Raw genomic sequence first — 16,356 nt, forward strand, 5'->3', positions numbered from 1 at the left:
TGGTCCCTTCGGCCCTTCATGATCACACATGTTGGTGTGCTGCTTCCATGTGGGCTTTGTTGCTTCTGAGCTAGATGGCCGTTTGTTTAAAGTATGGTTCTCCTGCATAGTCTTTTTTTTTTTTTCAAATATTCAAATCAAATATTCACCCTTCTCCTGCCTTCTGCAGTTTCATCAGGCTAGTTATTTTCATTTATATAGGAGGTATTTACATTTCATATCTCTTATAAGAGCTGAACAGCATTATAGTCCTTTTATTCATCAGTTTTACTATATCTTACTGTTCATTATACTGAAACAACTTGCAGATAGTAGGTATCTAGTAAATACTTGTTGAGTTGAACCCAAACTAGCCACTTTACAATAGTTGTACATTTCACATATTAATTGGAGACTTACTATGTACAAATCATGAACTAGCAGCTTTCAGCATATGTGCGTTTGACTAAGACTAACTCTAAGACATAAACTTAAAAAATCACCATCAAGAATAGGAACGTGGTAAGGGTCACAGAGAGAGGCCAACTATAATCCACAGTAGAGAGAAATTCTAGCTGGGAGATCAAGGAAGAATGTGAGGGAAGCGTTATGCATTGGATATTGGATGGGAGAGACTACATCGCTGGGATAATAGTAGAAAAAGGCATGACGAGCAGCAGGGCCTCATAAGCAAGGTAAGGAGAGAAGGTTTGGGAAAGAGATGGTCTGGTGTGAAAAGCACATAAGGGGAATAACAGAAAATGAGCCTAGAAAGACCCCAGATGGAGAGCCCTGACCATGCTAAGTAGTCTCGACCTACCTAAGAAGTAGTCTCCCTACATCCTAAGAAGTAGTCTCCCTACATCCTAAGAAGTCACTCACAAGTCTTTATTAGGGAGGTGCTGTGACTCGATCTCGGCACAATATTAGGATCGATTAAAATGGGCTCCAAAAACCAGAGTCACTGCCCCTGAGTCAATGCTGACTCACAGCAAGTAGAACTGCCCCTGTGGCAGGGTTCCATTACAATGGATTAGCAGAGGCCAAAAGGAACTGCTGCCATGATCCAGAACGAACACTTCTAACAGGGGGGTCAGTAGACAGGAACATGGTCTCTTCTGCTAACGCACACATTTCACCCAGGATTCTCTTCAGTAGGTTGCTGATACAATGTGGGCTGACATTCACAGTAAGTTCAGTGTACAGTGCAGTGATAAGTATACAGACTGATCTTTGTAAACAGTCTTGCTCAGATCGCTGAGAAGAAATTTTGATCCCCTCCCCTGCTGCTTAGTTATAAAACACTTCCTAATGTTCTGTGATACAGCTATAATTTTTAATAACAGTAGGTAAATTGTGAATTTTCCTTTACTCTAGTCAATTTCTTTACCCAATTCATTAAACACTTGGAGAGTTAATAAACACTTTATGTTTTTTTAGAGAATTTCATATAAAGAAAATTTATTGAGTAACCTAGTTCTATTAGAAAGTTTTAAGTTTTATACACCGAGAACATCAGTAATTGATAGGGCTTTGAGTATCCATTTAATTAAACCTCTTCCTATATATCGATTAGCAAACTGGAACCTAAAGAGATTTCAGAGTTTACCCAAAGTCATAGAATTAGTAAATGGTTTTGTCTAGAATTCGGGTCTTTGGATTAGTTCAGTTCATCTGAAATATGTTTAAAGGTGTTTTATTCAAAGTCAAGTAAACTCATAATGATATCTTCATTTGAAATACGTATTAGCTAATCTATGCTATAATGAATATAGAAAATATGGTGGTATTACTTCATGCAAAAGAATCTTACAACTTGTGCTATTGGGGTTTTTTTCCTACAGCCTGATTCAAGTTGTTAAGAATTATAGTACATCTACTATAACAGAAAGACGATTCTGTAGATTAAGCTGAACTATTACTCTTGTATGTGGACAAAATGAAATATAATCTTCCTAAGCTTCACTTTTCTTATCTATATGAAGCAGAAATAATAATGACCATGCACAACCAGGTTTACAGTATGAAACTAAAGAAATTTGAATATAAAAATTGTTGTTTCTATACAATTTTTCATCAAATGATTTGGAAAGACTGAAAAGTGGTAAAGAACTAAAAATATTGCATGGCCATTGAGTCAATTCTAAGTCATAGTGACCCTATAGGAGGCAGATTAGAACTGCCCTGTGGGTTTCTGAGACTCTAATTCTTTAAAGAAGTAGAAAGCTCCATCTCTCTCCTGTAAAGTGGCATGGTGGTTTCAAACTGCTGAACTTGTGGTTTAAATCCCAACACATAACCCATTATGCTACCAGGGCTCTCTGGAAAAGTACCGAATATACTTGAGTACACGCCAACCCGAATAAAAGCCAGGGTACCTAATTTTACCACAATAACTGCACTAGAAATGTGCTGGAAAACTCAGCTTATACACAAGTATATATACAGTAAGTCACTTTTTTTAAAAAAAGTTGAATTCCCAAACATTTAGGGAAAACGACCATGCTTTGTGAGGATCATTAAGTTCCTTTTCTATGTTAAAGAAAGTCTTCTGGTATATCTAATTGTCAAATTTTTTAATATTGTCTTAAAATGATATTGTCAGTCACTGATATATCTATTTTGAAAGCCTGAATTGTTAAATATGCCTAAAGTACATTCTTACAGTTAATGAGCAGTAGCCTTGGCTTTGTTTATAAAACCTTACAGAAATATTCAGATCAGAGCTGGAGAGGTCACCAAAGAGAAAACCTGTTCTAGATACAGTCCTCCTTAATCACTGATGACAAACACTTTTATCAATTAGTATACACATAAGAAATATCACCCCCTCCAAAAAAAGCATTAAAAAGTTCATAGAGCAACGAAGGAAAGTGGTTTCTTTCCATTATTAAAGATGGTAAAACATGATGGCAACATATGTACAAATGTGCTTGACACAATGGATGGATATATGGATTGTGATAAGAATTGTACGAGCCCCCAATAAAATGTTTAAAAAAAAAAAAGATTTAAACCTGGAAAAAAAAAGTTTTTGAGTACCAGATGTCTTTGGAACCACAGGGGAATCTGGCTATGATTATTAAAGGAAATATGAAAGGAAATTACAATCAAGGACACTGCATTCAAACCAAATGCCTCACCCTCATTACAAAATATTACCAAATGAATTGTATTCAAGTGTCTTAACTTTCAAATATGAAGTTTAGGAATGTACACATAAGGGAATACCCAAAAAACCCAAAATTTTCTCCCAAAAGCTATGTATTTAAAATTTTTTTTTACAAAGTACTCTCCTTTACACTTAATACATTTGTCAAATCTGCAACTCCATTCTTGGAAACATTTTTCAAACACATCTGTTCAGATGGCTGACAGCACCTCCTGTGTTTTTTTCTTCACCTCTTGTACTTCATTAGATCACTGTCCTTTCATGTCCCTCTTCATTTTCAGAAACAAAAAGAAGTCCCACAGAGTGAGGTCAGGTGAGTAAGGCATGGGGTAAGAGAGGCATGCTAGGTGTTTTGGTTTGTTTGTTTGCTTGTTTTTCAAAAACTGGTGTAACTAAGATGGTGGTGTGAGCAGGTGCATTGTCATGGTGGCAAAACCAGTCCCCCCTCTGCCACAAACAAGGCCTTTTTTGGTCACACACTGTTAGATGCAATCTTTTCAGAACCTCTACATAGAAAGCTTGACTAACAGTCTGACCTGGTGAAATGAACTCCAAATGCACTATGAGTCGACATTTTTGTCTGTTTGGGGAGTTGATGGACATCCAGAACAAGGTTTGTCAATCAACATTCCACATTTTTTGAAATGAGAAAACCACTCATACACTTGAGTTTTTTCCCATCATGCTGTCCTTGTAAGCTGTGTTCAACAGCATAACAGTTTCTGCAGCATTTTTTCCTGAGCAGAAAACAAATTTCAGAGGCACACTGTTCTCTTAAATTGGCCATTACAATAAACGAGGTTCGAGTTAAACTGTTGTTATGAAAAAATTCACTGTGACCAAAGACAACCTTCCTAGGTGACGCCACTGGGTGCACCGACTCAGAGCAAATTGCTTGATGCTTGCCTAGTGGGAATAATGAGTACTGCAAAAGCTCCGCTCCCACCCAGAACAATTCAGCGTTTTTTGTGGACCTCCTCGTGTTTTATAATTCTCCATTGATTAGTTTTTATTAGTCAACCAAATGAAAAAAGTGAAAAAATACGTAGGAAAAAGGAACTTGTACCATCATTTTACATGACAATATGTTTCTGTATTTTTCTTAAATCTATAATTGTCCTTTCTTTACTAGTTCTGTTATTTCCTCCCCTTTAAGCACATTTTGTAGGACTTGGGTCTACTAAGTTGCTTGATCACATGATGAAATTATTAAGAATTGCTCATGAATTGTACTTTCTTCCAGAAATTGTTTTTCCCCATTATCTAAGCTTATAATTTCATAGTACTGTACACATAATTTATTAGAAATGCAAGGTACATATACATATTCCAATTTTATCTTTTTCAAAATCTCATTTACATGAAAATATATATCCTCACTGAAAACATATTTCTCATCATAAGTTGATGAACATAGTTTTTCATGCCTAATACATTTATGTATATCCAGACATTTTCATGATAACTTCCTTATAGAATCAAATTTATTTTGTTTGGTATCTCTTAAAGGTAGACTGTCTCCATACTTCCAGGTTTGTTTGTTTAATCATTTTATTGGGGGCTCGGACAGCTCTCCCGATTATGTATCACAATCCATACATACATCCATTGTGTCAAGCACATTTGTACATAGGCTTCTATCATCATTTTCAAGACATTTTCTTTCTACTTGAGCCTGTGGTTTAAGCTCATTTTCCCCTCCCCCCCCCTTCCTCCCTCATAAACCCTTGATAATTTATTTAAAATGTTTCATGTGAATTGTTGTCTATTGAGTGCTTTACTGCTTTCATTTTCATTTTTGCACTAAAAAGAGTGTATGGTTGCATTTAATTTCCAATAGGAAAATAAACTTAGGATTTTTCTATCTAGTCTCCTTCAATTTTGTTCAGGAGAATACATGTGAGTGGGGGAGGGCAAAGGAAGAAAAGGAAAAGAAATCTAACAGAATAAAATAGATCCAATTGTAAAATCAAAAAAGAGAAAGCATAGAGGAAAAAGTGGTACCCACATCTAAATCTCCCATTTCACTTACTTTTGCTCAACTTACTCTTTATCTCATCAGAATGCAAAAGTAAAAATGCTCACTTTGTTTCATACTGGATAGGAAGTGAGCAATCTTACAATTTCATCCGCTGTGAGTCTTCTGTTTCTTTCTCTGCCCCAGTTTTGTTATTGGTTATGCTTTCGAGATGAAAGGATTTTCATTCCTTAGTCCCTTTCTAAAGGATCAGGGGAGCAAAACTGGACTATGCATCTGTACAACTGCACTATCCATTCTGCAACATTTGCTTGCAAGGCTCAATAAACGACAAAGGATGTGAAACAGGATGAGTAGAGCTGAGTCTGGATGAATAGGAAGGTGAAGGTAGGGCGATGGATATTTTTTGGCTTAGAATTAACATGTCTTTGTACAAAGTGACCTCCACACAAAAGCTACATTAAAATTTTAGGACTTCAGTCAGGGTGTGATGTAACAATGATGAGAAATACAACTTTTCTCTAGTTCCTAAATGTTTCCTCCTCACTCCCACTACCACGACTCGAATTCTATCTTGCAAGACTGGCTAGACCAGAGGAGGTACACTGGTACAGATAGGAACTGAAAATACAGGGAATCCAGGATGGATGAGCCCTATAGGACCAGTGGTGTGAGTGGCAAAACAGGGAGGGTAAAGGGAGAATGGGTAGGAAAGAGGGAACCGATTACATGGAACTGTGTGTGACCTCCTCCCTGGGGGACAGACAACCGAAAAGTGGGTGAAGGGAGACGTCAGACAGTGCAAGATATGACAAAATACCCATTTATAAACTATCAAGGGCTCATACGGGAGGGGGGAGCGGGAAGGGAGGGGGAAAATGAGGACCTAATGTCGGGGGTTTAAATGGAGAGAAAATGTTTTGAGAAACGATGTACAAATGCGCTTTACACAATCGATGTGTGTATGGATTGGGATAACAGTTGTATGAGCCCCCAATAAAATGTTAAAAAAAAAAAAAAGAACAATAGCATGCCATCAAAGACTCTATAAATTGTTACTTAAATTCTCCAGCAAGACATGCATCGACAAAATATTGGAATGGGGCATGCATAAGTCATAGTGACCCCAGAGGACAGTAGAACTGCTCTGTGAGTTTCTGCGACTCTTAGTGGGCATAGAAATCCTCATCTTTCTCCTGAGGAGAAGCTGGTGGATCTGAAATGCTGCAGCCCAACGTGTAGCCCATTGTGGCACCAGGGCTGGAAATGAGTTCAAACACTAGATAAGAGATGATGGCTCTTCTAGCCCAGTATTTTAACTGATATCCTTAATGATGACAGCGAGTAATTCATAAAAGGCTTAATTATATTTGGCACATCCTGTTTAAGATTGCAGGAGAATGTGACACTTTATAATGAAAATTTCATAAAGATGTATCTGTGGAAGAAAAAAAATTATACCCAATTGTTTGAAATAGAATCTTGGATGAGTCCGTGACGAAAAAGCTCTATTTATAAGATAATGACTTCCCATTAAGATCAGAGATTATTTTACACAAATATTTTCATAAACAAAAGGAGTATGCAAAAAGTAACAACAACAAAACCACAGTAAAGTTTACAATGATTCTGAACATTGCTTCCTAAAAATATTGGGGCAAATAGGTTTCAAAGCAGGTCAGCTTTTGACACCTTCTAAATGATTGTCACTAAAACATTTGCTTGGAAGCAACACATTTTACACACAGTGACCTTCATACAAACATGGATCTCATATTTCTGCCACAGCAAATGCAGATTTTGAAGGAATGGAAACAATATTGCTTTACCTATGGGATCTTTGGGTTTTAATCAAGAGGTTTTACAATGACAGCTTATAATGAGGCAGCTGGTATTACCAAAAAAGCCATATGGAACTATCATAGTGTTGCTGCAAATGGTATCAATTAACTGGTTCATTTTCAAAACTTTCATTTATGTGCAATTTGATCAGAGGGTGCAGGAAAATAAACAAAGGGCTTGGGGCGGTGGGCAGAAATTTGACTATAAAAACTGATCCTATTTTAAAATTAAAGTAGATGAAATAACCAAAGAAAGATATTCTCAACTAAAAGTCTACAGTGGAACATTTAGTGAGTACAAAACAAGGCTTTATTTATATCATTCAAATGAAATTTAAGTTGCACTATTCCTACAGATGGAAAGATTTAGATAAATGTCTTTTCAAGACTGTCATTGTGTAAGGCAAGTTTTAAAAATTGGCAACAGCAGCAATATTCTTATGAGAATAATCATTAGGAGAAATGGACTACAAAAGCAGATGTGACAAGTACAATTCTTCTTTTTGAAATGATTATGTCACAAAATAAATGTTTTGACTTAATTTTCATTATCTATTTACTTAGTTTTCTGCAAAGGAAGGAGGCCGGTCCTGACTTTAATTTTTTGAAAGTTCTGAGGTCACAAAGTGAAAAATCCACAAATCACTGAGAATGGATGTGGAATTAAAGTTCTCAAACCAAGAGAGCAAATTAAGGAATGCAATACCTTAAAAAGTCAGGTCAGATAGTGTTTGATGATAACAGCTTAATACGTGGCTTATCTGGTGAAATTCTTAGTCTGACCAAACTAATGGATTTTCATTATGATATGCCTTTGAATATAAAAATTCTGTATGTCTTTAAATGAATAATACTTTCAAATATTAGGTGTGGTAAAAAGATAACTAGCATCCTTTAAAACCTACAATAGATGGGGATTCCAGTTACAGGTGACCCATTAACCAGCTGTGGTACTTGGGCAAGTCATTTAGAATCGCTGGGTCGCTGTTTCTTGTACATAAACTATGAAAGTTAGAGCAGATGGCCTCTAAGGTCCATCTATGCTTATTATTCTATGAATCTAGAAAAGAAAATGCTAATGATCTCAGCAGTAGTTATTATAAATGCAGTATCAGATTACATTGGAGGAATGCACTTATGATTAGATTTATAAGCTTTCGATAAGTTAGACAGTGTGGGTTCAAATCTAAATTTCATCTCCCTAAAAGCAACATGACCTTGCACATGTTACTTGGCTTCTCTAACTCTATTCATAAATGGGGATTAAAAACAGAACCTAGTGTAGTGGGATGTAATGTAAGTCAAGGGGATAATGCATTTAAAGTACTCAGTGCTCTGCCTAGCATGCCTTAGAAATTGGCTGGTATTGTTTATGTTTTTATGATTGGTATAAGATCTATTCTATGAAATAATTTATGACGAAATCTCTGCAAATTCTACATTCTCAGAATAGAAAACATGAATAATAGTTGCAAAAATGAACACGGTAGTGTGGCTGATGATGAGAACCCACACCAGTCAGGGAGGGCCGTGGCTCCCTTTGTAACTCAGCAAATACCATGGACTTCAGAAAAACCCGCCCTATGTTCTCACAGACAAAATGTCTTAATAAGTGCATGGACCCTCAAACTCCATTCTTAGACGTTATGTCCCAGGTTTGGGGTTCATGCTTACGATCTCTGAGATCACTGATGGGCCTGTGATCTTAAAGTTGTCGATGGTAATCTCTGTGACAAGGGAAGAGTTCTTCAGTGTGCTGCCGTTCTTTAACCATCGCTGGTCGTAATCGCAGCCAGCTTAAGTCTTTGGAGTTCTTTGTCTGAGCTTGTGAGCCCTGCTTTTCAAACTGTACTCTGTCACTGGCTGGGTCATTGTGTACTCGCTCTAACTTGCCAGTAGACCTTCTTACACTAAGGAGACAGGCAAGATAAAAACCACATGTCCCTGCCTTCCTTGCAGTTGGGGGGAAGGGGGGCGCACATATGTCCTAGTGCCTACTATGCAGGGAACTGTGGGACATGGGAAGTAGATCGGAGCAACATGAGGTGACAGCCACACAAAAAAAGACATGGATTTTCTGCAAGCAATATGACAAAAATTCTCCCAGGGCAGCTGTGGCAAAGATTGTAGACCTAGTGAAAAGATTGTAGATGGAGAACTAATAAGGTCAGTGGGTCAAACCCAGCTGCTTTTAAAAGTAAAGTTCTACTGAAACACAATCATAGTCATTCATTTACACATTGTTTTTACTTACATTGTGGGTCATCTCGAAATACTTCTGACAGGCCACCTGATAATGTGTCCCTTTTACTAATTCCAAAATCTAAAATGAATTGGGAAAGAGAGAAAGGAAAAATGAGCGATTGAGCATCTTCTAACCCACTGTAGCACATAGTTGTCGGCCTTTTCAGAATCTCCACTGCGGACAGGAAATGTCTTCAATCATGCAGCATGTTACACTTCTGCAGCCTGGCCACTGGGATAATGCTGACATTACACAGTCACTGTTTAGGTCAGCATTGAACCGCAGATAACAAGAGATAGTAAATGATCTTTCTGACCTACCAACTGTGAATTTCAATCACTTTACCTCAGCGACAAGATGAAAATAGATCCCAGCATTATTACTTTGACAGTGATTGTCAGAACATCATAAGACAACATCTCTTCCAAAATCACAGACATGAATATAATCATCTAAGTGGTTGGGCTCAAGAAGCAATCATGTATACTATTTAGATTTGTTATTTTCCACATTACCAGTTTATACAGATCCAACATGAAACACTGTGGTGTGCCCATCAGGAAAATTTAATATAAACCCTTTAGACGGGCGTCTGTGGAGAGAGAATGCTTTTACACACACACACACACACACACACACACACACACACACACACACCCGCCTCCTCCACACACACTTCTTTTATTTTGGAAATGACATTATTTCTAGTAAAGCTCAGCAGAATAAGAGAGTGAATAGTCTATTCTGTTCACCTATTAGGAACACCATCCTATCTTTTGTAAATACAATTTGCTTTCCAATTCTACTTCATGTAATCTCTTCAGAGCGGTACAAACTGCCATTCTTATCAACAGAGTGCAATGCTAGTTGAAATTTGTAAAAGTTTCATCACCTTTCCCCTTCAAAATAAATAAAATGTCTATTTGGACTGTTTATCAAATACAGTGAACTGCTGGAATTGGAGATAACCTCAAATAAGGGACTCACAAATCTGGAGAAATGCTAATTTCAATCCCTTTTCAAAAGGTAGGCCCTTCCTGTGACATGAAGTCTCAAACCCGCCCTGTCTTCGTTATTCAATACTGCCTTTCATCGTCTCACAGACAGACAAATAAATTACAGTTGCAGCATAGGGACCATAAAAGGCTGACAAGAATGGGCTTAAAAGAATTATTTTTCTGATTGTCTTATGGCGTAAATGTATGTCTTCCATTTCACCTTTTGTTAAATCCTAAATGGCCTGGGTAAATGCTGATCAATCACAGCTTCTGGCATGCTGTAGGTTTACATGAATTGTTACAGCAAAAATAAGTAAATAAAAAATCATTTACATATGAATGATACAAGAAAAAAGTGGAGAAATTCACAAAGCTTTTCTCAATAACCCTAACAAGTTTGAGTTCAGATTCTCTGACACTTTTACAAACAGATAACCAAATTGCATTTAGGTAAACTTCGGAATTGCTCCTGGCAAACATCAACTTTAACAATCTATTAATATCTCTGAATTAGAATTTGAGAAGAATTCAAACAAACAAGCTTAAAATGATGCCATAAATTATCTGAAGAGAAATAAGTTCAAATAGACACAAAAGCTCAACTGTAGTATGGCAATAAATACAATACATTCCTTTTAAGTAAAGACAGAAGAGTGAATCCAACATGTTGTTTGTGTATATGAATTTTATTTTTAATTAATTTCTATGTATATAAAATTTGAAATAAAATGCTGAAGATGACTCAGAAATGGTTGCAGCAGTACATCAACAGAGAACTGTCAGAAATTAAAGGCAGGTTCAGAAGATGTGTAAAGAGGGCTATCATTGCCGATGTTGGGTGGATCTTGGATCATATGTATGTTTACCTATGTTGTGTTGACTATTACAATAACAAAGGTATCAGACTGTGTGGATCATAAGTTGTGAATAACATTGTAATTAATGGGAATACTAGAATATTTCATTGTGTTAATACAGAACCTCATACATACACAAAAAGGCAGTTAGTTGACTAAAACAAAGACATACTGCATGGTATAAAATCAGGAAAGGTATACAGCAGGGTCGTATCAGTCACCATCTTCATCTAATCTGTGTTTTGAGCAAATTATCCAAAATGCTGGATTATATGAAGAAGAACATAGCATCAAGATTGGAGGAAGACTCATTAACAATACACGATTTGCAGATAACACAGCTTTGCTTGCTGAAAGCAAAGAGAAGTAGAAGCACTTATTGATGAAGATAAAAAAAATACGAGCTTTGATCAGGAAGCAGAAAGAGCTCTGATAGCACAGGGGATTACAGATTGAGCTGCTAACCACAAGGTTAACAGTTCGAAACCATCAGTCACTCCAGCAGAGAAAGATGAGGCTTTCTGCTCCTGTAAAGGTTTATAACTTCAGAAACTCACAGAGGCAGTTCAACTCTTCAATGGGCGGCTATGAATAGAGATCGACTTGATCACCGTTGACACGAAGAAAACAAAAAACTTCAGAAGCAGGATAATGGCAACCTCATGATAAGTAGAAAAAGATGAAGTTTTCAAGGACTTCATTTTACTTGGATCCACTCATGAAAGATGCACTCAAAAATATCAAATGACATATTGCACTGGGCAAATATGCTGCAGATGATCTCATTTGTTACAAGTATGAAGAGCGGAGATGTCACCTTGGGACCAAGGTCAGCTTGACCCAAGTCATGGTCCTTTTAGTCAGCCCCTATTCGTGTGAAAGCTGCACAGTGGAGAGGAAAACTACATTAGAAGTGATGCCTTTACATGAGGATGCTGGCAAGAATAGTAAATACACCATGGATGGTCAGAAGAATGAACAAATCCGTCTTAGAAGAAACACAGCAAGAATGCTTCGAAGTGTGGAGGGTGAAACTTTTTCTCGCTACTTTGGACATATCATCAAGAGAGATCATTCCCTGGAAAAGGACATCATTCTTGGTCACAAAGGTGAGCGAAAGAGGAGAAAGGAAAACCTTCAGTGAGATGGATTGACACAATGGCTGCAACAGTGGATTGAAACAACAATAATAATCAGGAGGATAGCACAGGACTGAGTACTGTCTCGCTGTATTGTACACAGTGTCACTATGAGTCAGAACTGGCACCTAACAACAACAATAAGATGTCCAGTGCTATTATAATACAAATACTACAAACACATGGCATTAACAAACAAAAAACCAATTTTCTCATTGTTCAGGAGACTAGAAGTCCCAATTGAGGAGCTGGCTTTTGGGGAAGGCTTTCTCTGTTGCTTCTGGATGGAGGGCCTTATCTCTGCTTCACCTGCTGTTTCTTGGTACCTTGGAGAGCTAATGTGTCAGCTATTATCCTTTATTTCATTTGCTCTTTTATGTCTCAAAGAGATTAAGATACAACTTAGACTAATACCTTCTTGTTAACTTAACAAAGAAATTCTACTCCCAGAGGGATTGAAACCATTGTGGTTGGGATTTATAACACATTATTTGCAGGGTGGGATAACAATTCAATCCATAACAGGAAGTAATGAAGATATAAGGGGCATTGAATAAGCTAAAAGAAAATGTCCAAGGGAAAGACTGGTTTGTGGAGATTAGGCATCATTGGTGGGAACACACACACACACACACACACACACACACACACACACCATGTTATCCCACGGGCGAGTTGAGCTGCTCTCAGTAAGGTGGGCAGTTAGAATTCACCAGCCACTCCGTAGGAGAAAGATGAGGCATTCTGTGCCTTTAAAGGTTTAGCATCTCCGAAACGTAGGAGGCAGTTGTACTGCCTTACAGGGTTGCTGAAAGGTTAGCAGTTGGTTTGGGTTTTATATGCAACTTAAATGATCTTGCTTTCTTTAAGAGGAATAAAAAAGTATGTATGCTTTTCAAAGTAAGACTAGGAAATATAAATATTCCTAAAAAAAACCTAATAACTAACAAGAATTTAAGTATTAATGGTACATTGTGATTTATGTAACAAAGACAGAGGAAGAGAGAAGACAGAGAAAGAGTGGGTCTTATGAACCACTGAATAGCGTTTGGGTTTTTCTTGGAGTAAAATGGAGCACTACTATAGTGTTCCAAACATGGGAGGACTTCAACTCACTTCTAACAGCTAAATGCCTGTTGTGTTGCACACAGACTGGATAGGGCAGAGGTAGAAACAGGGAGGCTATTTCAGGTATCCACGGGATAAAAGATAAAGGCCCGTGCCAGGATGAAAAAGATAAAGGCCCGTGCCAGGATGACAGCAGTAAAGAGGGGAGAAGTGGTCAGATTTGAAGATGTAAGCATTTTCTACATAACAGTTATCAATCATTTCTGGAAATCAGATGTTTGGCACAAAAATACTCAACAGGAACCTGTTCCCTAGTGATTTAGAGTAATACATTACCTATCACTGAATCCTTTCTGCAAACTATTTCTGAAATAAAACTAGTTTTAAAAGACAATATAATGCATATATATATATATACTCTCAGGCTAAAATTCAAGTAGCCAAAACACCATTTACTATAACGAGACAACCAACAGTAGCATTCACACATAGTATATTCAACTCAATGCCACCAAGTCAATTTCTACCCCAAGTAATTCTATGGGACAGAGTAGAACCCGCCCTGTGGATCTCCGAGACTGTAAATCTTTATGGAAGCAGCAAGCCTCATCTTTCTCCTGGGGAGGTAGTGGTGGCCTCAAACTGCTGATCTTGTGGTTCATAGATCAATCCATAACTCACTATGCCATCAAGCCTCCTTATAGGTTATACAGTAGCATATAAATATGTCACCCAAACCCTCTCTTAATACTAGCAACATCGTAGATGCATTTCCCCTTTGAAAACTTCAAAACCTTCGTACTTGATTCTGATATTCTACAATTTGTATATGGAAAGCTATGCAGAATCTTTCCTGCACCTTATTTTGGTAAATTTTCCTAACATAAACGTAACATATAAACACTGAACTAGGACTTGTATTTTATTTGAGGTTTAAAAGTCAAGCAGTTGCAATGGGAAAAATAGTAACTGGAGAAATGTTTTGCAGGACATATGTAGACGTTAAAGATAGCACTGATAAAATGTGCTTGATTGACAGGAAGGAAATGCAAAGCTAAAATTCAGAAGGAGGTAAAGAAGAAATGAGATATGAATAAGATGCGAAAGTTCAGTTTATGAAATAGAAACAATATTAGAGACATAGAAAATAAATAAACACCTGGCAAGATAACCTACCAATATGAGGACAGAGGACTGAGGCTGAGCAAGGAAGGATTTGGGGTCAAAATCAAAATGCTTCTTCACAAGGTAGAGGAGCAGACTGCAGATGTAGTCAGTATTTTCTCTGGCAGCATTTGTTTCCCTAGGGCGGCTTCTGAATGCCCAGACCTGTTCCCACAGCTAGCCTTTGCCCTTTTCATAAAGAAAACTCCCGAAGGCTGGAGCTTGGCAAGCTAGGACTGGTCCACAGTGAGGGTCGGAAAGAGCAGGTGAGAGCAATGCATATTATGCAGAAGTGGAAACTCAGCCAGGGGAAGAAATGTGCAGAAGGGATAAAATATAGGAAACACGAAGAACAAACAAAGTGGAAGAGAAATGTGGTCAGAGGAATAAGTTAAGTGAAATGGAGTTCACAGCTTGCTATTCACATGGCATATAAAACCCAAAGTATAATTAACAGCTTATAGAAGGTATTTTACTAAGGATTTTTGCCTTTGAGAACCCAGAAATAAATGCATACATGTATGTCAACTGGTTTTTGACAAGGGTGCTGTCCATTTGATGAGGAAAGAAGAATCTCTTTAATAAATGGTTATGGGGAAATGTGGATTTTCCCATTTGGAAAAATGAAACAGCATCCATGTCTCATACTGTAGATACACACACACACACTCATATTCAAAATGGATAAAGGACTCAGAGGTGCAAAATAAAACCATAAAATTCTTAGAAGAAAATATAGGGGCAATGTAGCCGGGCCTCGCTTTTAATAATAGGCTAAATGATAACGATAACACCAATAGCAAAGGACAAACGGTGATCACAGAAATATTAACATTTTTTTCTCAGAAGACTGTACCTCAACAACTAAAAGTGAAACAACTCAATTTAAATAAAGGACAGTGAACATCAACAAGGCACCTGAAAAGGCAGGCATGCTACCAACAAAAAACATGACAGTACGCTTGCGGTCAGAGAGACCCAAGTGAACCTGACAATGGGCTATCGTCTGACTCCAGCAGCTCAGTCGGTCAGAGCGCAGCGAGAGCAGCTGAGCGTGTGGAGAGAGAGACGGGAATGCTCATGCACAGCTGGTGGCACTGTAAAGGAAACAAACGCCATGAAAACGGTACAGCTGCTGCAGCACTTCCTTAAAAAGTCCAAAACAGAAATACGGTGTCATGCAGCAGTCTCAGATGATTTCACCCAGCAACCTCACTGTAGATGTCTATCCTAGAGAAACAGGATCCAGGATACACATGGATATACGCACACCCAAGTTCATCGCGCCATAGTCGCAATAGCAAAAAGATGAAAACCTAAGTGCCCACCAACAAAGAAAAGGATGAACAAACTATGGTACACATGTACAACAGGATAGTACACAACCTTAAAGGTAACAAAGAAGCTGTGGAACATCTCATAACACGGATGGAACTGGAGGACACTGTGCTGAGTGAAATAGGTCAATCGCAAAAGAAGAACTACTGCATCAAACAGAAAGAAACATTCTGTAATGGTTACCAGGGATGTGAGGGCAGGCCAGGAAAATCACTAATTAGATAACAAACACATACAATGTTCAGTGAATGAGAAAGCAACACACACAAAGATCAGCACATTATCACTGATGCAAAGGAAGACACGGGAGGTGCACAAGAGTGACAGACAACAACGGTAAATATGATTACATAGACAATCCTGCAACATCAACAATAATAAACAGCAAGCTCTGAGAAGAGACACAGATAGATCGACAAGCTAGACACAGGGATGGATACGTGAATGGATACATGACTATATATATATTTGGCAGAATTTCTACATACATATTTATAGGATCTAAAAATATATACATGCATATAGTAGAGCAATCAGACAGCAAAGAAAACTTCTTAGCCATAATTAAACACCTTGA

General features: G+C 37.7%; 1 protein-coding gene across 2 annotated transcripts in view; it reads right to left on the reverse strand.

The window, feature by feature from the left end:
- Positions 1 to 16,356, reverse strand: part of PRIM2 (DNA primase subunit 2) — a 407,580-nt gene that overhangs the window by 2,648 nt on the left and 388,576 nt on the right. For both annotated transcript variants that reach the window (XM_045294844.1, XM_045294843.1), the window contains exon 13: positions 9,225 to 9,293. In XM_045294844.1, coding sequence (XP_045150779.1) covers positions 9,225 to 9,293 — 69 coding nt within the window. The remainder of the gene's footprint in view (positions 1 to 9,224; positions 9,294 to 16,356) is intronic.

Source organism: Echinops telfairi, unplaced genomic scaffold (genome assembly GCF_000313985.2).
Source record: "Echinops telfairi isolate 266 unplaced genomic scaffold, ASM31398v2 ScPeMD7_3533;HRSCAF=4204_1, whole genome shotgun sequence".
NCBI classification, from domain to species: domain Eukaryota; kingdom Metazoa; phylum Chordata; class Mammalia; order Afrosoricida; family Tenrecidae; genus Echinops; species Echinops telfairi.